The 23,783-nt window shown below is 37.0% G+C and overlaps 1 protein-coding gene across 2 annotated transcripts in view; it reads right to left on the bottom strand.

Moving 5' to 3' along the window:
* Positions 1-408: 408 nt before the first annotated feature.
* The window catches only part of LOC124556838 (constitutive coactivator of peroxisome proliferator-activated receptor gamma-like), a 721,776-nt gene continuing 698,401 nt past the window's right edge, over positions 409-23,783 (bottom strand). For both annotated transcript variants that reach the window (XM_047130855.1, XM_047130854.1), the window contains 2 exons: positions 5,088-5,183; positions 409-4,976 (listed from right to left, as the gene is read on the bottom strand). In XM_047130855.1, coding sequence (XP_046986811.1) covers positions 4,896-4,976; positions 5,088-5,183 — 177 coding nt within the window. In that variant the 3' untranslated portion in view covers positions 409-4,895. The remainder of the gene's footprint in view (positions 4,977-5,087; positions 5,184-23,783) is intronic.

The raw sequence follows: 23,783 nt of genomic DNA, 5'->3' as shown, positions 1-23,783 counted from the left end.
AGTAATAGTGAACACATGTTCGTATCTTGGCCACCAAATTCACCTGAACAGCTACTAGCACCACACCCACAAACCACCAGGAATTGTGTGGCATGTGACATGTGTATCTGGTGACATATACATAAAGAAATCTACCACAGACTTGTCAAATCCAGGTGATGCTGATTCACTACTATATTGCATTCAAGGGATGAACAGACTCTCTGCTAAGCAGCTGGTAATACCATTTTGGATCATCAGTATAGTTCCAATATGCTGTTTAAACATCCACTGATTTTATTAATTATATGACATTAATTACAACTTTTCATTTTTTGAATTCATAGAAGCTGGAAATTGTTCTCACATGTTAAAATTACACAAAACACTGAGCTACATTTTCTAAAATAAAATTTATTTATCCTTTCATTGTTGATCTACACTAGAGGATGAACAAAGACAATGTAAAATAAGTTTTGGAAATCATTAAAGTATTGGACACATTAGCCATAGAGCACACCAACACAGAACACTAATCAACATTGCTGAAGCAAATGATAATGAGTTTCTTTCTGCTATACTAGACTAGACATACACAAAGATAATGTTTTGGATCATCAGTATAGTTCCAATATGCTGTTTAAACATCCACTGACTTTTATTAAATATATGACATTCATTACAGCTTTCCATATTTTTGAATTCATAGCTGATGTCAATTGTTCTCACATGTTAACAAAACAGAAAACACTGAGCTACATTTTCTAACACAAAAGTTATCTTTTAATTGTTGATCTAGACTACAGGATGAACAAAAAATGTAAAATACATTTTAGAAAATCATTAAAGCAATGTACACATTAATTATAGAGCACACCTACACAGAACACCAATCAACATTGCTGAAGCAAATGACAATGAGTTTCTTTCTGTTATACTAGACTAGACATACACAAAATATGTTTACAGTATGTTTGTTTCTGTTATACTAGATTAGACATACACAAAATATGTTTACAGTAAGTGTCTTTCTGTCATACTAGACTAGACATACACAAAATATTTTTACAGTAAACTGTAAATGCAAACTACATTAAACAGTCTGACAAGTTAGATCAGCTCTGCAGGACAGAATTTATAGAATCAGATGTTACATGAAAATTTGTTCCTCACACTCAGGTACACAGAAGTAGGAGTATATAAGTGGGAATGTAAAAGTAAGATCCATGGGGCTTCCAGAATTACTATCCTAAATCCTTATATCATGCTGCTGCCTTCATTTGTAGGTACAGAATAACTGTGTTAACACAATTCATTTTCACAAAATGACATACCTTGTAAAACAAAAATTGTATGACCACATAACAACAACAGAGCATTGATAACTACTGTGTGTCATAGAAATTCCATTTCACACACATGAAGCATAGCAACATAAAGGCAGTAAATTGTAGGAAGCATTTTTTTCTGATTTTAAGTTGAAAAGACTCAATAAATATCAAAATGTTGCTACGGACAAATTTTTGCCCTGTGTGTTATATTATTAGAAATATTCAAATGTTACATATTCATATAAAATACACACTTTGCAGATAAAGTCAAAGATAAAACAGACATTCCACCCAGTAAGGATCAAACAATGGGTGCACAATTTCTTCTTGTTATCACAACTAATATCATAAAAGTAACAGAGATGCAAACACCAACTAATTTTATACACCAGACATGACTTTCAGTGTTCATTCCTATTAAGAAACAACTTTTTTTTTAATAAATCATACCGTATAAATGTTAAGAGCTAACTAACATGGAGCAGGAATGCAGTATGGTGTTGAATGCGTAGAGCAGGTAGTGCAGATCTGTACACAAACTGAACAGTGGGACATATAGCAAATAACTGGAGCAGATAACTAACCTAACAATTATTTCCTTCTGTGATTTTGGTGTAGGTTCATCTGCCACTTTACTATATGTGTTGCCTTGGTCTTAAACTGGTCCTTGCTATAAATTTATGAGTTGGTTTTCAGATTATAAACTTGTTCATACAGGACCCATGTTGTTCACTGATAACTTCAAAACAATTACTTTACTACAGTATTATGACTGTGATCTCGTCATTTCTATTAGTAGGCTCATACATAAATGTAAAGTGGTCCCATGGTAAATCGCTGTTACCTTTACCAACATAATCTGAACATTAAAGTATAGAGTGATAAACAGTGTTGCACAAGAATACTGCAGGCTTGACTGAGAGTGAATTTAAATAATATTCAGCAGTCTACATCTATATCTACACCTACATGTAAGAAATAAATATATCCATAAAATAACATCAAGACACTAAAATTTACTTGACTTAGTCATACTACATGTGCTGGCACACTACAACATCAAAACATCAATTACTACATACATACAAGGTATATGATGTATTTTAATAAACATTAAGGTACAGATATTTGATACAACAATTTCATGCATGGCTGTCTTAATTACTTGTTTCCAATTGGCACATATATTTGCATTGCAATTAATTGTTTTAAATACACAACCATAATCTGTCCATGATTATGATATGATATAATACAAGTTAAAGCTTTTCAAGGATCTGTTATTCAGATCCTAGACATAATACTGTAATTGGTAAGATTAGTCATGGACTGACATTTATAAAACACCAAGATTTGTCATTTCTTTTACCACACACTATAGAAAATGGTGAATGATGACACTTACTAAGCCATGAAGAATCACTGTTTAAGTGACCATGTAAAAGGTGTTATCTACTGTACCTATGTTCTGCACTAATGCTTGTAGTCATTACTTTTAGCCCAGATCACATAAAAATCATATTAACTGACTACTGCCTTTGGCAGGGAACTCTTGTCAGTTAATGGCCGTCCACTTACTTGTGCACATTTGACTAGGGTCTTCTGTTCTCTAGGCAGATGTGCAAATCACTATGTCACCCTGGCACAGTGGCTTTGCACAACCGCACAGACTACCTCCCTCCTCAAGCCAAAGTCCTACTCATACCTCAGCCCTGCTGGTACTCCTCCCACAGTCAAGCAGCATTGTAGAGGCTCTCCATCCTCAGCATTGAATAAAACAGAGGATCCTGCCTAAACTCAGACATAGGTGCTTCAATCAAATGAAACTGTACGGTTCCAGAGAACTTTTCAAGTCCTAAAAATCTACTATGCATATATGCAGACTGAAGCAATGGCCATATTCGATGTTTAAGACTTGAAATGTCTCTGGAATGATGTAGTTTTACCTGGGACATTCCATGTCAACTAACTTAGGTCTTCCTGCTTGACCATCACTGATTTTGAAAAACAAAATTATGTGAACATTCTCACATATCCCTGATATACATTGGTAAAGTTTAACATTCATCAAAGCAATACTGGACAGGACATAGTCACTTGCTTAACTCCATGCGCGACTTTGAGCAGAGCGAGTGTGAACTTCTATCGACTTTGAGCTGTTATATCTCAGGCAATAATTTGTTGGATGAAATGAATTGGGCCAGTTTGTACAACTAAGTGCTCATTTTAGAATAATAATGAAAAGAATTTTACGATACACATTTGAAATTTCTTCAAGTGCCGATGTTTTTGGGCTATTTTGACTACAATTTTCTGGCTAAATATGGCTTGTAAAATTCTTTTCATTATTAACGTTTACAGTTGTACAACTTGGCCAAATTAAAATTCACCAGAAATTCATGGTCACCCTGCTCAAAGTCATGCATGGAGTCAAACATGTGACTATATCTTAGCCAGTACTGCTTTGATTACTGTTAAATGTTCATCGGAGACTTACATGAATATCTACATCAAATTTCATCCAAATCTTTGATGGTTAAGCAGGAAAATGTTCTGAAATTTGGCAGTGTGACATGGAATGACCCTTCAATTATTATGCGATCTGGGCGTTTATGATTTGTTGCAGAAAGCAATGCTGCAACATTTTTTTACAGTTTGGAGAGGTAGGAAGTCTTAAAATAACCATAAAATTATAATATCTGCAACTTGTAAAAAGTTTTTTTCTCCAATAAGATGTCACAGTACCATTATTTTTAAAATTTCAAGTGTGTTGTAAGATTTTATTTAACACAGAAAGTGTTGCTACATGGCTAGTACTGATGCAAGGGTGAGAAAAAAATTAAGCCTTCTAACACAATTAGTTACATCATTATAACGTACTGATTTGTTCAAAATAAGGTACATTGTCGCAGTTAAATAATAGTTAACATAACACAAATGTTAACAAGTTTCATATTTTAGAGATGCCATATTCCATTATGGGCCTGAAGTCTATTGGTCTACCTATGTCTAAAACATGATACATAATCCAAACAATATTCTATGTAACACAACAGGTCAAATATTAATATCAGATTATATTTCAAAAGTTGATCACATGTAGGTTAAATATACACTGGCCCATTTTCACATGATTGAAATTGTACTGCTGAAAACAGTTTCTTCCTGAGAAATAATATGATATAGGTATTTTCACTCACAGTTTAGGAGCAAGTGTGAAACATGATGAAACACAATGAAAATATATTCTACATCAGATACATGCACATATTTTTGAAGAAAGTGTAAAAAGGCTGGTTGAAGAAATTAGTCACTGACAATGGATTTCACTACATGTAACGAATGTCAGGTAAAATAATATTATCTGGTAGAAGGAGAATGTGAGGCGGACATTAATATTTTTCACATATAAAAATGCAATGCCTGAGATGTGATAAGTGTCAGAAAAAGGATTCACTGACGTCTGAACCTCCAAATACTGAATTTGAAGTCTGGGCAATCCACTGCATGTTTCACTTCTTATTTGTATTCAAGAACATCTTCCTTATTTTTCTCGCAATTACAGTAATATACACATTTCTTTTTTTAGAAAGTAGACATTTCAAGATTTGCATTTTGCTTTGTGAGAAACTCTTTGACTTGCAAGTACTGTGCTTTGTAATCATCCTGCAACAAAGGAACAGGAAAGATTGATACGGATGGAAATATGGTATTGAGTTAATTAAAACATGTACCATTTCAAATAATTAAAACCCAAAATAAAAAACTAAACATTACCCGGTGATTGATGAGTGATTTTATATCAAACCCTAAGGACATCTTCTTCCACAAATCTTGAAAATATTTTCCATCGAAATAGGTATCTGGCAAACACTGTAACAGAAAAATATTCCATTAGCATCTACTGCAAATATGCCACATTATGAATAATAAGGTTCCTGGGATGTGGACAGGCACATGCAGTTTGAAATGAAGTAATGAAAAACTACAGGCTGCTTGATGCTTCACATTAAAGGAAGGATATTTCAAAATTGTGAGTGTTGACACACACCAAAAAAGTCAGAGGAGTCTTTTCGTCCTCAGATAAGATGGGTACCAATTGATGTGGATTCTGAGTGGCTAGCCCCCTTTCCATTCTCCTGCAACTGTTTCCTGCTCTGAAGAACTGACATGAACGGAGTATGTTATGACACATGTAAGTTGTCACTACAAACAGCTACACTGATATTAAGAATTTAACGATCTGACATAAGCTGACCATATTGTGAAAAACTTTGTAAAAAATTATTCTTACACTTACAGAAAATCAATAACTAAATAACAAGCACAATGTTAACAACTGTTTACAAAATACTGAGAAAAAATATTCTTTGGGAACTGTGAAGCTAGTAAGTTGTTAGGAATTGAACTCAAACAGAAAGAGACTGATGTCAGTTTCCAATTAATATAATCATTTATAGATATACTTATGATTTTATCCAAATAAAGGGTTTGTCTAGTAAAACTGAAGCAGATGTATTTATCATAAAAATATTTAAATCAGTCCAAGTCACAGAGATTTAAAATCTAGTCCTTCCTTCACATTCTATATTAAAACACACATGATAAATAATTTTGTCCTTAATGATGGTATTAGCAATGATGACAATTATTATTATTGCCATTAAGGACAAAATTATTTATCTTTGGGTGTTTTAATATGAAACATGAATAAGGACTAGATTTTAAATATTGTCATGTTTGCATTCTCTGCAACTTGGACTGATATGAAGCTTTTCATATGAATACATCTGCTTTTATTGGGACAAAATCATAGAGACACTCTAGGTTTCAGGATGTAAATCCCATCTTGAGGTGGAAAAAGAGAGAGAGAGAGAGAGAGAGAGAGAGAGAAGAAGAAGAAGAAACTAAGAGGGATACTATATAAAATGAATCAATTAAACAGGTCCGTAAAAATGTGACCATCAGGTCATGTCTTGATTGCATATGAGAAATCGTACCAGCCATGTAAAAAAATCCAGCATTTTTATTAAGTAGTATGTGATGTCCGATGCAAGTGAGGCACAAAAGGGTTCTCTGAGTTAACAAGTAACACACTACATAAATGGTGCCTAACGGAAAAAACTCTGAATGTATCAACAAATAAGCACTGATTGCCTGCCTAATGTAACCTGTGAACCAACTGTGAATGATCAAATATCTGGCATTGACTTAAGAAAGTAAAATGAAAGCATAAATGCCATATAATGCCAAAATGTGAACCTCAAAAGTGGCAGATCACATTAATGTCTGCCGTATGTCGTGGATACCCTGCAAAACTGGTCCATAGATGACCATGTGAACTGCAATGAGATGCCCTGGTACACATGTACGTCATAAAGTGTCCACCCCCAGAACTAATACCAAGGGCAGTAGGGAGAACCAAAGAGATCATTGCTAGCAACATGGTCGTACCCCCATATTGTCTCCCAAATGTCACCCACAACTAATAGCACTAAAGTCATATTACTGTTTGAATGGCATTAACTGAGATACAACTGATACAGGGCAAACAAAGTCACAACACGCAATACATGATGCAATTGTCAAAAAATAATAAAAAGGGATAATAAAATTGTCAAGAAAGAAAATAATAAAACCATTGTATAAAATATAAAAGAGCCCAAACTGACATGTTATAAATTAAACATATTAGTAGAAGATATGACAAAAATAAAGAGTAGTTAATTTTCAAAATACAAGGTTATGGATGAATCTTTAATTATATACAATCTGCACATACTTCAAACTAGGCTCAGAGAACGTGATGCCACTCATAATCCTCAGTCAGCTCTAGTGGTGCATTGGGTAACTAATATGAACAGCTTGTGTAACATTAATGAGGGCTTAGAAATCTTGTATGTACAATCAAAAGAACTGATCCTTAAGTTTTTTTTAAGAGTTAGAAATCATGAAGTGTAAGTTGCAGCATCTAGATAGTAGCCTCAATGATCAGACTGAACATAAACATAAAGGGACACTCAGCAACTATTTACAATATCTGCGGTGGTCTCCACTGTAGTAGGCTGTCATATTTGGTCATGTTTGTGTAAGGTATATGTAGAACATCTTGTCTCCTCATCTTGAAGGTTGTGTATCATGTCAACTGGGAGATGTTGCATAATGTTTTCAGAGCTACGTTCTACTTTCCTTTCAACGAACTGTACATACTACATTGTTCCTCAGCTTTGTACCTAATATGTAATTCTGCAGCTATGTATATGCAGTTTTTTATGATGTTTACTAGTAATTCTGACTTTTCTGTTACTGGAGATTTTAAGCACCATGGTTATGTAGGTTACCTTGTACATTGTGTTGCACTATCTGTATCAATAGCCTTGTATTCTTAATGTGGCCTGCACTGTATATTTGACATATCCTGCACTGTTATTTTTGATTTGTGGTATGTCAGTTTGGTCTCTTTTATGTCGATTGAAGGATGCTTGAAGTTTCAGTTGGTTGCCCATTTGGTCACTAGGAGCACTGTTCATCATGTACCCTTCATTTCTGTTGTCGGTGCAAAGATGGTGACTGCTCAACGAAAAGCTTTTCATGTCATCAAGTGTGGCAGAAGTGAATAGACAACAACTGTTCAGCATGCATTTTGAACCAAGTATCGTGTTGAACCTCCTAATATATGGTGTATTGTATGCTGATCTAAATAATTCACAAAGAAAAGGTGTTTGTGCAAAGGGAAAGTTTCCAGACAGCCGCATACGAATGAAGAAAATTTTGGCCCTGCAAATTCTACAATGACCATTTGGAAATTCCTAAGGTAAAAGTTAGTAATGAACCCTTATCACCTACAGTTGGTTCAAGCCCTTTCCAAAGCTGATAAGGTGAAAAGAATTGAATCCTACAAGTTTGTCCTTGAGCAAATGGAAACAGAGGCCAGTTCATTTTGAAGTAATGAAGCAACATTTCACACAGTCAGTCGGCACAACATCTGATGATGGGGCACTGACATATCTGGAAATGTTGCAGGAATGGCTGTTGGCTCAGCTCAAAGAAGAGGCACGTCAGTTCATATTCCAGCAGGATGGGGCACCACCCCATTGGCACTTATCTGTCCATACCTATTTGAACAAAAGATACCCACAGCATTGGATCAGCTGCCTGGCAGCTTGTGACAGAGCACTCCATCATTGGCCTCCAAGAAACCCTTACCTCAACTCCTGTGATTTTTTTCTATGGGGTACGTTAAAGATATGGTGTTTTGACCACCTCTACCAGGTAACACTGAGGAAGTAAAAGAAGGAATAACTGCAGCTATCCAAACTATTGCACCAGAGATGCTACAGAGAGTGTGGAATGAGTTCGAGTATTGGGTTGATGCCACTCGAGTGTCTGGAGGGGATCATATTGAACATTTATGAACTTGTTTTTGACTGAGACAGACTTTTTAAGTACTATTAATTAATTACCCACACTTCCATCATGTTTCTTTGATTAAATACAGATTTTAAGAGTTATGGTATTCTTTTTGAATCATCCTGTATACTTTTAGGGACAAAATGGCTAAAATAGCTGAATCTGGAAGGGCACTTCCAAAAGGAATTAAATTTTGAACTGAAGATAGGATTCATAACATCGGTAGGTATTGTTACAAGTTTAAATTTGGAAACAGCATATGAAGCAATGTGTCAGTAGGTCATAGTGACATTTGATGACATCATATGATAAGTCAAGTGCCTTGAGTCATAGCACAGAGTTCCAAAATATAGTGCAATGGCTTTTTATTCTGCAGCATATGTCAAATTTCATCCTACACATTGTCTCCTGGGGAAAAAGTGTAGGTAATACTACAGGCCAAGGGATGAAGTCTATGGCTTGTACGTTGTTTCATGATATGGGAACTGTGTGAAGATGACTCATTTCTCCTTGGAACGTAGTAAAGGAAAAGTGTGATAAGGAGTGGATAGTTTGTTCTGTTCTTGTCTTTGGTAACAGGACAGGATGCTTTTCAAACTGATCCTCTGGTCATTCCCACCTAGATAGAAGTGTATTCCACAGTTAACTACCAGTCTGCAGCTGTGCACAACATACTGATAGGACTTTGTTCCAATATCTGCCTACTCTGCTGAGATCATTGATGAGTCACTATAATGGCTACACCTTGCAACAGTGAAGCTCAATACAGGGTGCATTATTGCTCTCTGTATCTATAAAAGAATCTGTTGCATTATCCTAAAACACGTTCTCAATACAGTGTATATGGTATTTCCAGAACCTTTTTAGTCATGGTACATACTCCTTTTATCCACTGCTTCAAATTTCATGCACTGATGACTCCTGTATAAAACTTATATTTTGCAATGTATTTTAATGACTGAAAGAGAAATGTAAGTTCAAGATGCAACTCCTCTCAAATACATCTAACTATTAGAACTATGACTTGGCCTTCTCAGGCATGTGAATGCATGAATGATCACAATAGGTCTGTGCAGTGAAATGACGTTTCATATCACGCTGCACTTGGTATACAATATACAGTCACGCATTGTAACAGAACTATTCAGATTTTTTGCAACACAGAGTTCAGCTACTATTTTTTAGAGAGTTCCATTGGCTGCTGTGACTACTATGTGTGTAAAAGTGCATATCTGAAATTTCCTGGCAGATCAAAGCTGTGTGCCAGACTGGTACTAAAACCCAGAACATTGCCTTTTGTCAACAGTGCTTTTACCAACTGTGCATCGCAGGTACAGCTCATAATCAGCCCTCACAGCTTCAGTCCTGTTAGTAGCCCTCTGCTACTTTCCAAACTTCACAAAAGCTTCACAGCATTTTGGATGAACCAGTTCTCCATAAAATGCTTCCTTCCAGGAACATGTCCATCACAGAATGCCAGACAGCATCTATTAAGTTTGGAAAGTAACAGAGTGTTACAGGCAGAATTAGATCTCTAACTGTAGGTTGCAAGTTACACCTAGGATAGCTCAATTGATATGAGCACAACCTGTAAAAGTTCAGATGGAAGGCCACAGTTTTTATACGCCCCAGGCTCTAAACTTACAAACGACACCCCACTATCATGCAGGCTTCAAAATCTTCATGCTGCTGCGGATGGAGATAGTGGTCATAAGTGTATGAGGTATGGCTGCTCGTGTGAATGTATGTGTGTTTTCCTTTCTGATGAAGTCTTTAGCTGAGAACTCAATGTGCAACAGTCTTCTCATTGTGGCGGCCTGCAACTCAGCATGTCATCTTTATGGTGAGTAGCAATCTATCCTTTCCATAATATAGTTGACATTATAATCTGGACTTTCCATTGTTTGAGTTTGCCTAATGACCAGAACAGGTCTTACTTCACTTCTGTTTCAACTATTCATCATTCCTGTAACATAATTATTTTCCAAAGACTGGAACACATAATGAAATATAAACTGTGAAATAACATTTACAATAACTGACTCAGATGAAAATTTTGGGTCATATAGCTTTTTAACCAGTTTAGATCTGCAGTCGGATGTTTTGAAACTCATTTCATGTCTAGTGATGTGGTATTAAAATGTAGCCTCTTTAGCAGCACAACCAAATAAGTTTTATTCACATTTTTTACTTCAAAAGATATCTTATGTTTGGTGAAGCAGTAGCAGTAATACAACTCCTATGTTTAGATATTTTTGTGTGGTCTAATATCACCTTTTCCTTTATGTACAAGTCTAATATCACCCTTCCTTTATGTGCAACAGACAGTTCTCCAGTACATAGTGAGCAATACACAAATTCATTGCTACTGTCAATATTGTTGTGGTCTTCAGTCCAGAGACTGGTTTGATGCACCTCTCCATGCTACTCTATCCTGTGCAAGGTTCTTCATCTCCAGGTACCTACTGCAACCTACATCCTTCTGAATCTGTTTAGTGTATTCATTTCTTGGTCTCCCTCTACGATTTTTACTCTCCACGCTGCCCTCCAATACTAAATTGGTGATCCCTTGATGCCTCAGAATATGCCCTACCAACCGATCCCTTCTTCTGGTCAAGTTGTCCCACAAATTTCTCTTCTCTCCAATTCTGTTCAATACCTCCTCATTAGTTATGTGATCTACCCATCTAATCTTCAGCATTCTTCTGTAGCACCACATTTCGAAAGCTTCTATTCTCTTCTTGTCTAAACTATTTATCATGCACATTTCACTTCCATACATGGCTACACTCCATACAAATACTTTCAGAAACGACTTCCTGACACTTAAACCTATACTCGATGTTAACAAATTTCTCTTCTTCAGAAACACTTTCCTTGCCATTGCCAGTCTACATTTTATATCCTCTCTACTTTGACCATCATCAGTTATTTTGCTCCCCAAATAGCAAAACTCATTTACTACTTTAAGCGTCTCATTCCCTAATCTAATTCCCACAGGATCACCAGATTTAATTCGACTACATTCCATTATTCTCATTTTGCTTTTGTTGATGTTCATCTTATACCCTCCTTTTAAGAAACAGTCCATTCCGTTCAGCTGCTCTTCCAGGTCCTTTGTTGTCTCTGACAGAATTACAATGTCATCGGTGAACCTCAAAGTTTTTATTTCTTCTCCATGGGTTTTAATTCCAACTCCCAATTTTTCTTTTGTTTCCTTTACTGCTTGCTCAATATACAGACTGAATAACATCACGGTGAAAAATCAGCATTTCTGTTGGAGGTTAATATTAACCACTCGCTTTCTTTTGCCCATTGCTAAATGGTGGGACAGAAAACAAATACAGATAGAATGATCAAAACGCGTAGAGGGGTTACTTCACACACAAAAACACTGCAAAGACTATTCCTGTTGTGTTACCAAATGATTAACAGTAAGTGAATAGTTGTGGTCAAAGTGATAGCCACGTGTCCCCATCAATGTCAGCAGTTGCTCCAATGTTAGCTGACAGAGGCAAGGCAGTAAAAGAATGACTAAAAACCTGATGTGAAATATATAGATACAAAATTTTTAAAAAAAATTCCTTGTCAGCTATAAGATTTTCAAACAACCGATATTTTTATAACCACAGATATTACCCCAGACAGCACTAAAAAATCAGGACTGTCCAGGCATACAGTAAGCCTAATTAAGACTGAAAAGTGCCTGGTTTCAGTGGAATTGTTAGTTATGGGGTATGGTGTGATGGATTATGTAGTTTTTTTCACTGAGGTAAAATGAAACGCTTCAGTGATTTTGAAGAATTTGCAGTAAAGATGCAAAGATGAAAAACAGGTATGTAAGACTGCTGTCCTTTAGACTGAATTTTATAAGATATTAGGCTGGAAGGATCTGGACAGGTTAAGAAGAGACAAGGCTACAGAGAGGTAAGAAGTAGCGTCAAGTGACAGAAGGAACAGCCAGCTTTGTGTCGAATGTGAAAAGATTACTTTGAGCGATAACTACAGTTAAAAATGGATGAACCTCAAGCAGATGTAGGTGTAGAAAGGTAGAGAGGGTAAAACAAACTTTTAGTAAGATTTGCAAAAATACGAATGCAAGGAAGGCAGTACGGAGAAATAAAATTTTGTTGTTATGTAGTTTCATGCCAGTGGTGTAGATCAGCTGTAGCAGGATGAGATAGTAACAAATTCACCAGAGAACAAGGGCAGCAGTTTTTTAAACCTAGTACTGTTCCATGACAAACAATAGTGTATTTAGGATAAATGTGTCAAAGATTTCACCAGTGATGACTTTTTAGGTTACTGTGGGGAGAAAGAAATAATCTCCTCTGTAAAAATTGAGATGGATTCTGCACACAGACATCTTGCAAAAGTCATGTTGCTCTGGTCCTCCATGAGATCCACAACACCATAGACAGTGGCATTCAGGTTAATGCCATGTTCCTTGACTTTAGGAAGGCATTTAATGCCATCCCACATTGCCGTTTAGTGAAAAAAATATGAATGTACCGAGTATTGGCCAGATTTGTGACTGGATTGAAGACTTCCCTGCTGATAGAACTCAACAAGTCACTCTTCCAGAACAAAATTGACAGATGTAAAAGTAATTTCTGGAGTACCCCACAGCGTGGTACGACCATACCTGTTTACAATGTATGTAAATGATCTAGTAGAAAGCCTCAGATTGACCTACATAGGACTGATAAATTGTGCAGGTTCTAGTAGTTAACCCTGAAAGTAAATAAATATAATATATTGCACATACATAAGAAAATAAATCTACTACTGCACAACTACACTACTGATGACAAATTGCTGGAAACAGTATCTACCACAAAATATCTAGGAGTAACTATCGACAGCAACTTTAAGTGGAATGATCACATGAAACAAATACAGTAGTTGTAAAAGCAGCAGATGCCAGACTGAGATTCACAGGAAAAATTTTACGGAAATGTAAACTATCCACAAAAGAAGTAGCTTACAAGGCACTCACTTGACCAGTTCTTGAGTATTGTCCATCAATCTGGGACCTTTACCAGGTGTCACTAATAGAAGAGAAAGAGAAGATCCAGTGAAGACTGGCATATTGCATCACAGGACTATGTAGTTGGTGCAACAAACTCCACTGGCAGATGCTGCATGAGAAGTATTGTGCAGCATGAAGAGGTTTACTACTGAAGTTTTGAAAGAGCCCTCATGTCACATACATCTCACGGAATGATCGGGAAGAGAAAATTCAAGAAGTTAGCGCTAATAAACAGGCTTACCAACAACCATTCATCCCCTGTCCCATTCACAAGTGGAACAGGGAATGGGGGATCAGTTAGTATCACCCAACATACCCATCACCACAAACTGTCATACGGCTTGCAGAGTACTGATATAGATGTAGATGGAAATGGAAGTGTAGATGAAGTAACCAAGCAGTGTTATTCAAGCATACCATATCTGTGCAAACACCTCCTTACTGACAATTTTCAGCAATAACAAGAAACTGTTTTCCATCACATTATATTTTAATCAGCTCACAATGTCAACTATCATATCTGTGTCAGAATATTTTAGGGCTGGGGAATAAAATTTATGAACTACTTTTTGCATCAATGTGTTAAGAGTCATGAAACTCAGTTGACATAATATGCATCTCTGAACATCATGTGACATCATCCTTTAGAATAGTGAGCATATTCTGAGCACCTATAGGAAATTTTAATGTGTTCATAAATCACTTGCACACTCTATTAACGTATTTAACAGCACAGTAGACCAAAGGCACAGTGGTTGTTAGTGATTTTAATACAGATTTTCTTAAAATTCCTTCCAGTAAGAATTCATTTCAGTCAGTAAGATTATTACAAGGCACTCATTTGACCAATTCTTGAATATTGTTCATCAGTCTGGGACCTTTACCAACTACAGTAGTTATTTGCTCCAAAACAGCCATATGTAGACACATATAATGAACAAAATTATAATACGTGATCAGTAATCAACAGTTTCTCTTACGTTTTCTCACAGGCATCACAGCACATGTTGACAGTATGATTGATTTACAGTTTGTCCCTGTGGCACAAATTCCTGATAAACTAATCCTTCAAAATCAAAGAAAACTATCAGCATGACTTTCACATTTCTCCTGACCTGATGAGCTTTTCTTGGTCTTGGAGAACCTTTCCTGGCCCATTGAGAAGATTGAACCATGGTTTCAGCATTATAACCACCAACCCACACCTCATCACCAGTTATGATTCTCTTAAGGACATCTCGCTCTCATTTGCGTAATCCAAAAGCTTTTCACAGATTGTGAGGCAAAGGTCTTTCTAGTCTTGACTCATGAGGCACAGGACGAACTTGGTGGTATTGATGCATTCAAAGATGCACTCTCAGGATTGCATGACATAATCCAACCGAAATGTAACATTTTTCTGCAATCTCTTGGACAGTCAGTCTTCGATTGGTGTGAACAATTTCGTTGACATTTCCAACATGAGCATCATTGGTAAATGTCGAAGGGCATCCTGAATGGGGGTTATCTTTAACTTCCATCCTGGCATTTTTAAACCCTGTGAACCATTCGTAACACCAAGTGTGGCTTATGCAATCATCACCATATGCTTTCTCTCTGTAAAGGTTTTCATAAGCTGAATGCAAAATTAAATGCAGACGCATTGCTTCTCTAACCCTGCTATCTCCAAATTCACAAACTGTATGACACAACATTCTACTCAATACAGCACTGAACAATGACTAACAGATATACAACAATCAAACTTTTGGCAGTTACACATTAAACACATGCATGTGCAGGGATCCCAACTGCATTTCACTCCAACACACAACTGGCACGAAATTATGAATGTTGCATCATTTTTTTAACAGGCTTTGTCTGTTTGTTACTGGAAAGTTAACTGGAGAATTATCAACACAAAGTCAAATATGGGTAACAAAAGTATAGTTCTAATAATTAACAAGAAAACAGGAATGGGAGTAAACTACTATGAACAGCACAGTGAATGCATTGTCGAAAACAAGACAGATATAAGGCCAACATAGTAGAACAAATTTACATTCCTAGTGCCTCCACAGATGAAGAAGACACTGAAATAACATATGACATAATAAGAAAAGGTAGTTATGGGAAACTAGAATTTAATTGTAATGAGCAACCGGAATCTGGTAGTATGAAAATGAAGAGAAGCAAAAATAAATGGGTACGAAAAGTCTAGTATGAAGTAAGTAATTTAGGTGTAAAGGAGAACAGTCACTAAATAGCAAAAGTGTTGAGCTGCAGAGAGACACACACAAAAGGAAAAGAAAACTTGCTAGCTTTTGGAATAAATCCTTTGGCACAAGTGTGTGTGTGTGTGTGTCTGTGTGTGTGTGTGTGTGTGTGTGTGTGTGTGTGTGTGTTTACAAAATGGGTCTGAGCACTATGGGACTTAACTTCTGAGGTCATCAGTCCCCTAGAACGTAGAACTAGTTAAACCTAATTAACCTAAGGAAATCACACACATCCATGCCCGAGGCAGGATTCGAACCTGCGACCGTAGCAGTCGTGTGGTTCCAGACTGTAGCGCCTAGAACCGCTCAGCCACCCCAGCCAGCCATGGTGTGTACACCTGCTCAACAAAGGATTGATTGTGAAAGCTAGCAAGTCTCCTTCCTCTTTTGTGTGTGCCTGTCACTTACTCGCCAATTTTGTTATTCAGAGAAGGAAAAACTGTAAGAGAATGTGGAGTGGAGAGAGAAATGAAAGGAGAAGTACACTGGTGGAATTTTGCACAGAGCATAGTTTAATTATCGCTACTCTTGGTTTAAGAATCATGAAAGAAAGTAGTATAAGCAGAAGAGACATTGGAAGTTTTCAGATATTCTCAGACTTCAATTAGAAAGTAATACATCTATTTCTGAAAAAGATGGGTGCTAACAGGTGTGAATATTACAGAACCATTGGTTTAATCAGTCATGGATGCAAAATACTTACACAAATTACTAACAAAAGAATGGAAAATGTCATATAAGAAAGGCTTGGGGAAGATGAGTTTGGGTTCCAGAGAAATATAGAAGCACATGGGGCAAATAGAAGCACATGGGGCAATACTGACCCTATGATTATCTTTGAAGGCAGGGCAAAAAAAGGAAAAAAAAAATTATAGAATTTGATGACTAAGAGAAACCTTTTTACAAAGTTGACTGAAATAAACTCTTTGAAACTGTCAAGATAGCAAGGATAAAATATACAGAGCAAACAGTTATCTACAGCTCATACAGAATCCAGACAAAGTTATGACCTTACCCCTAATGTTATTCAATCTATAAACTGAACAAGCAGTAAATTAAAACATTGAGGTGTGAAGATGGCTTTATAATTCTGCAAGCAATGGCAAAGAACTTGAAAGGATAGTTGAATGGAATGGAAAGCTTCTTGAAAAGAGATTATAAGATGAACATCAATCAAAGTGAAACAAAGGTAATAGAATGTAGTCATTTAAAATCTGGTGATTCTAAAGGAATTAGATTAGGAAATAAGACACTCAAAGTAGCACATGGATTTTGCTATATGGACAGCAAAATAAGTGAAGAATGGCAATGCAGAGAGGATATAAAATGCAGATTAGAAATAGCAAGAATTGTATACCTGTAAAAGAGAAAACTGTCAACATATGATACCAGCACACCTGGCAACACTTCACAAGCCACAGATGAACAGGAATTGGATATACTTCCTGATTTCCTCCTCCCCCTATTTCTATACATCTCCTTCTCCCCACTCTCTGTCCATCTCCTCCTTCCCCTCTCTATTTCTGTTTCCTCCCCTGCCCCCCGTCCCCTCTCTGTCATCTCTTTTTCCCTCCCTCTCTTCGATCTTGGGCTTTGTTCATTGTTATTTCTAATGTACCCTTGATTGGGGACAGAAGTCACTTAAAGTGAATGGCTAAATATATTGGGATATTTGTTATATAGGGTATGAGAGGGACTTCTCCAACAGCTGGATCTGTGAGGATGGTGGCTTCAATGACAGCATTTCACACAGTTTTAATCTGCAAACTGGTGAGATTACAAAGTCTGTGATTAATACAACTTTCCTGTTTCCTTTTATAACTGACTGCAAGGAAGAAAACAAAACAGCATGTTGTTGTGTATACAATTTTTGTGTAAAATTATGTACAACAAGAAAGAATATATGTGGGAGAAGCAGCTTGGCTAATAGTTTGAATGTCCTGCTATCATAATTAAAATTGACTGTGAGATAGGAAATGAAACTGTACATTTTCACAGCACAACATAACATTTTCTTTCTTGCTGTCAGTTTAAACAGAAAAATCTGTACATTGTAGTTTAAAAAATAAAAAGCCTATATCCATCTGAATGCTTATTAGAATATCATCTGAAGTAAAGAACATCTTGAGATTTTTGCTAATAACTCTTGCCTTTTATATATTTATCAGTGTATCGTGTAAAAATTTGATGTAAAACAGTAAAGCATGTTTTGAGAATTTTGCTAACAATGTTTCTGCTTTGTAAATAAAATTGCAAACAGTTTTGTCACAAGTATGAACATACACCTCTAAAATGCACCTTGTGGAACTTGGCACGTCCACAAATGTAACACTCCTCTGATGCTTGTAAGTTGTTAAAATTTACATTATATAGTAAAAGTGAAAATTTATGCCAAAGTTTAGATTTACATGACACGCAAAGTACATTTTGGAACCTTCTCACTGTAAATACATAGTGCAAGTCAAACTAGTTTTGACAAATCTGTGTGGAATGTGCAATATACTCTCCATTAAAATGTGCAATACACTCTCCGTTAAAATGTTAACATGGTATGAGTAATGAATGTATACTGGATCATGACATAGAACCAAAAATGTTTTTAAATTTCTGAAGATGACAGTCTCACCTGTTGAAACAAGTCCATAAAAGAACAGTTTCAAATGCAATCTTAGCTGTAAAAAGTTTCTTAAAAACTCAACAACTTTTTGAGATTTTTGGCAATGACATTTCCCCATTATATATACACAGGGTGAATCACATAAAACTTGAACTGCAAATATTGTGGAAATGGAAAGTGCTGTTGATGTATGGTTTTCTTAGAATAGATTGGTAGTCCGAGGCACTTATTGTTAGCGAATGCACAGATTGTAATAATACTTATAAAGTACTGACATTAACAAAGTAAAAGTAGGGTAAATTAGAATGTCAATGGTGTTTGCTGAAGGATTCTAGCGTGCGTCTTTTATGAGATACCACAGTTACAGAAGTTCCCAGACATTGTTTTATGCCATTCAACATGCATAGTTGTCAGGTATGATTTTGGTATGTTTGCTTACATTGTGCTTGTGTGTTCCTTGAGTGCATTGCAACTTGCTGCTCAGTTAGTGTGTGACAGCCCAAGTAGTAGGTTGTGAGTGGATGATGGGCTTTACCAATGCAGAAAAGCCACCATTATCATGGTGTACGGAAAGTGTAGGAAGAAAGCAGTTCACCCTTGTATGGTATATGTGGCAAGATATCCCAATAGACATCAACCATCTTGTCAATTATTTATCAACCTCTCCAACCAGTTACATGAAAGTGCTAGTGTAACACCTACATACATAACAGAAGGAAACAACTGATTTCAGCTGAGGGGGAAATTAATTTCCTTGGTGATGTTGCAGTTGACTTGCTTGTTAGCTCCTGTGAAGTCACATGAGGAAGTGGCATGAGACAAGCAAATGTCCTACATAGTCTCCATTGACACATTCTTCAGCCCTATCACATCTCTCTCCATGAAGAGCTGCATGGAAATGATTACGAGAATCAGGAGAATACTCCAGATGTTTCCTGCATCTTGCCTAGTGAGGAAGCCACATTTACCAGTCAGGGCCAGGTAAATTGCCAAAATATCCACTATTGGTCTGTTGAGAATCCCCACTGGTTTCATCAGGTCAAATTTCAGCTTCCATGGAGTGTAAATGTGTGTTGTGGGATAGTGAACCATCAACTCATAGGGCAATTTTTCATAGACAGAACACTGAACCTGCACAAGTATCACAGTCTCCTAACAGACCATCTTCCACAGATGGTAGAAGATATTCCTATGCAGACTAGAAGGAGCCTGCGGTACCAACATGGTGGATGTCTACCCCATAGTGCACAAAGTACTACAGCATGTATTGTTTCCAAATCGTTGGATTGGACACAGAGGACCTGTACCTTGGCCAGCCTGTTCCCTGGATTTGGTGTCTGCAGACTTGTTTCTGTGGGGAAAGCTGAAAGATGGTACCCACGAGGACATACCAACTACACCCAATGATATGCAATGACATATTACTGCAGCCTGCTGAGACATCTCCGCTGAAATGCTAGCACATGAGCAGCAGTCATTCCGTACCACACTGGAAGCATATACTGCTGCTGCCAGTGGTCATTTTGAATACAATCTGCAATGTTCAGGGAATAGGCCACGAAACAGGTCCTCTGCATCCAATCGAAGATCTGCTGTAGTATTTTGTGCACTATGGGGTGGACAGCCATCATGCTGGTACCACAGGTTCCTCCTAGTCTGTAGAGGAACAGTTTCTAGCATCCCTGGATGAAAGTCTATTAGTGGGCTGCAATATCTGTGCATGTTAGTGTTCCATCTATGAAAAACAGACCTATGAGCTGAAGGTTCATTATCCCACACCACATGTTTACACCCCATGGACACCAACATTCCACGTGACAAAGCCAATTAGGATTTTTCAACACACCAATAGTTCATGTTTTGTCAGTTTATCTGGCCATGATTGGTAAATGTGGCTTCAGCACTAAACAAAATACATGATACATCTGGAGTATTCTGTCTTAACCCCCATCTACAGAAGTTAACACGATGCTCACCATTGTTTTCATGCAACTCTTCATGGGGAGTGACGGGGTAGGGATGGAACTCATGTCAATGGAAAATGCATACGACACTTTCTTGATTCATGTCACTTTCTCATATTATTGTGTGGAAGCTTACATGTGGAGTAACTGCAATAGCAGCAAGAACATTAATTTCCCCCTCTTCTGTCATCACTTCTTTCCTTCTGTTATGTTGTCTAGGTGTTACACTATCACTTTCATGTAACTGGTTTAAGAGGTTGAGAAATAATTGCCAAGATGGTTGATGTCTATTGGGATATCTTGCCACATACCCCACACAAGAACAAACTGCATTCTTCCTACCTCTCCATAAACATGATAATGGTGGCTTTTCTGCATTGTTAAAGCCCATCATCCACTCACAAACTGCTGCTTGGACTGTTACACACTAACTGACTAGCAGGTTGCAGTACACTCAAGCAGACTGTAAGCAAACATAAATATTACGGCATAAAGTGAAGCGCCGGCACGTCAGTCAGGAATGATAGAGAAGAGATGGCTGTGAGAAGAAGTCAGCCAACTGCACGCTGACTGACCCCTATCCAGGAAGACAATGCAACAGCAGCGGCCCCTATGTGAAGAGGACATAAGCACGGTGCCAACTGGTGATGGCCCAGTTCGATAGTAGCTGCAACATTAGCAACTAGGGTAGCAGCATCAACGCTATTTACTTCGCTTGTACACTCTATGTAACTCAAACATCAAATTGTTTATCCTGAAGAAGATTGCTTGTTTTATAGGTTGCCCTTTGCTTGCAACACATCTGTGTAATTGTAAAAGGTAAGTATTGTAAATTTCTTTTTTGTAATAAGACTCATTAATATGATTTGTTTGAATGTTTGTCTAGCAAACCTAGTAAACAGGCTTCCTAGACACCGCAATAACATCATACCTAGCCACTAGGCAGACTGAATACCACAAGCAAGTGTCAGTGTAAAAACTTTTCAAAGTATGATGTCTCGTACATGACTCACACTAGAAGACAGCAACAAACACCACTGACATTCTAATTTATATTTTAATTTGTTAATGTCCATAATCATTGCTACATTTACAAAATGTGAGTTTGCACAAAAATATATTTTCTAAGTATTACTGCAATCTGTTGATTGTCCAAGAAAATGAACCCCTGGCTAGCAATCCACTCTGTGAAAATTGCACATCAATAACACTTTCCATTGCTGCAATTTTTGTAGTGCAAGTTTTAGGTGCTTCACCCTGTATATACAACCCTGTGGCCATCCAAATGTTTACTACAGAATTGTGTAAAAATCTGAAGTAAAGTGGTCGAGAACTTTTTGATATTTTTGTTAAAAATGTTAAACAACAACTTATCTTTATACAGAAGTATAGATGCACTTAAGTCTTAGAAAGTATTTTCTGAAGGTATTCATCTACAGCAGGGGTAGTCAACCTTTCTTCACCTACCACCCACTTATGTATCTTTACTAGTAGTAAAATTTTCTAACTGCACACTGTTTCCAGAGTAATGGTGATTTATGAAGTACATAAGTTGCTTCAGTTTATAAATTTATAAAGCAGAGTAAGTTAAAGCATATAGTAATAATTCCTTACCAAATGCTCTCTGTCAAAATTTTATGGAAAAATAATGAAAATGTTTTTCAAACCCCTACAACCTACCAACCCCCATAAAAGCTCGAATGCCAAGTAGGTAATATGGACCAGATTGACTGCCACTAGTCTAGAATGTGGTCTTATACTGAAGTGAAACGTGAATAATAAATGCTTCAGACAAAAAGAGAATAGCAGTTTTTTCAATGTGGTGTTACAGGAGAAGGATGAATATTAGGTAGACAGATAGGCTGACTTACATGGTAGTACTAGATCAACTGGGGAGAAAAGAAACTTGTGGCACAAGTTGACAAAAAGAAGGAAACAGTTAATAGGGCATATAGTGAGGCATCAATGAATCATCGGTCATCAGTCTAGAAATGGAGGGGAGTTGTATATGTATATGTGACTTCTTTGGGTGGGGCAGGGAGAGGGGAGAGGGAACCATAGAGGGAGAGCAAGGCTTGACAACAGTGAGCAGACTCAGATAGATATAGGTTGCAGTGATTCTGCAGAGATGAAGTAGCTTGCACAGGACAGACTAGTGTAGAGAGCTGCACCAAACCAGTCTTCAGACTGAGTTTGTCAGTCTTGAATATTGTGCCATGGAATACTTGAGACCAGACATAACAAATAACCTGATCAATATAAATATGACCATCACTACATCAGAATAACTAAAGACCATCATAAAATTTTTAAAATCAAAACAGGTATGATAAAATGTCAACAAAATTAATTAAAGAGTGGATAAGTTACATTATCCTGGGTACCTTCACTGCGCATTGTTATGGAGAGTCAAAATAAGTTTTGGCTCTGAGCGCTATGCGACTTAACATCTTAGGTCATCAGTTGCCTAGAACTTAGAACTAATTAAACCTAACTAACCTAAGGACATCACACAGCCATGCCCGAGGCAGGATTCGAACCTGCGACCGTAGCGGTCGCTCGGGTCCAGACTGTAGCGCCTAGAACCGCACGGCCACTCCGGCCGGCAAATATGTTTTGCGTTATGTTTTTAATAATGTCATGTTTACATGTATTGTACAATGTGATGTGTTTCTGAGCAGGTCTTGAGGAGAGAAAATGGATTATTGAATAACAAATACACAGTACTATTTCAAAAAGATATATTGCTATTTATATCTTCATAACAAACAAGGTTACAAGAAAGTCGATCATTCTGTTTAATATCCACTCGGTAGCTAAACATTTGCTTGATACATTTTTCACTTCTTTTATGAACAAAAAGTTATTTGGGATGGCCTTGTTAAATGAGACACCCTGTATGGTGTGAAAACTGCCACTCAGGGTCTACGTTTGAGACTGGAAGCCAAACTGCCTTTACTACAAACTGCTGGCAGAAAAGTTGTTATTTCACTAAATTATTAAGGGCTTTGTATCCCTTCAGACTATGTAAACTGAAGAGACCTGTCATTTCAGGTATACATAACAGGCTGTTTGCCATCTCATCATTAATAGAGTTCATCATTATCATCCTTTTGTTGGAACAGGAATCTACCAATGTGAACACAGACTTGCATGTATCTGTGGTCATAAAAGTTGGCAGGCTGGTCTAAGGTG

The sequence above is a fragment of the Schistocerca americana genome, chromosome X (assembly GCF_021461395.2).
Source record: "Schistocerca americana isolate TAMUIC-IGC-003095 chromosome X, iqSchAmer2.1, whole genome shotgun sequence".
Taxonomy (NCBI): Eukaryota; Metazoa; Arthropoda; class Insecta; order Orthoptera; family Acrididae; genus Schistocerca; species Schistocerca americana.
The sequence above is the reverse complement of the archived record's forward strand: the minus strand, read 5'-3'. Positions and strand labels throughout refer to the sequence as shown.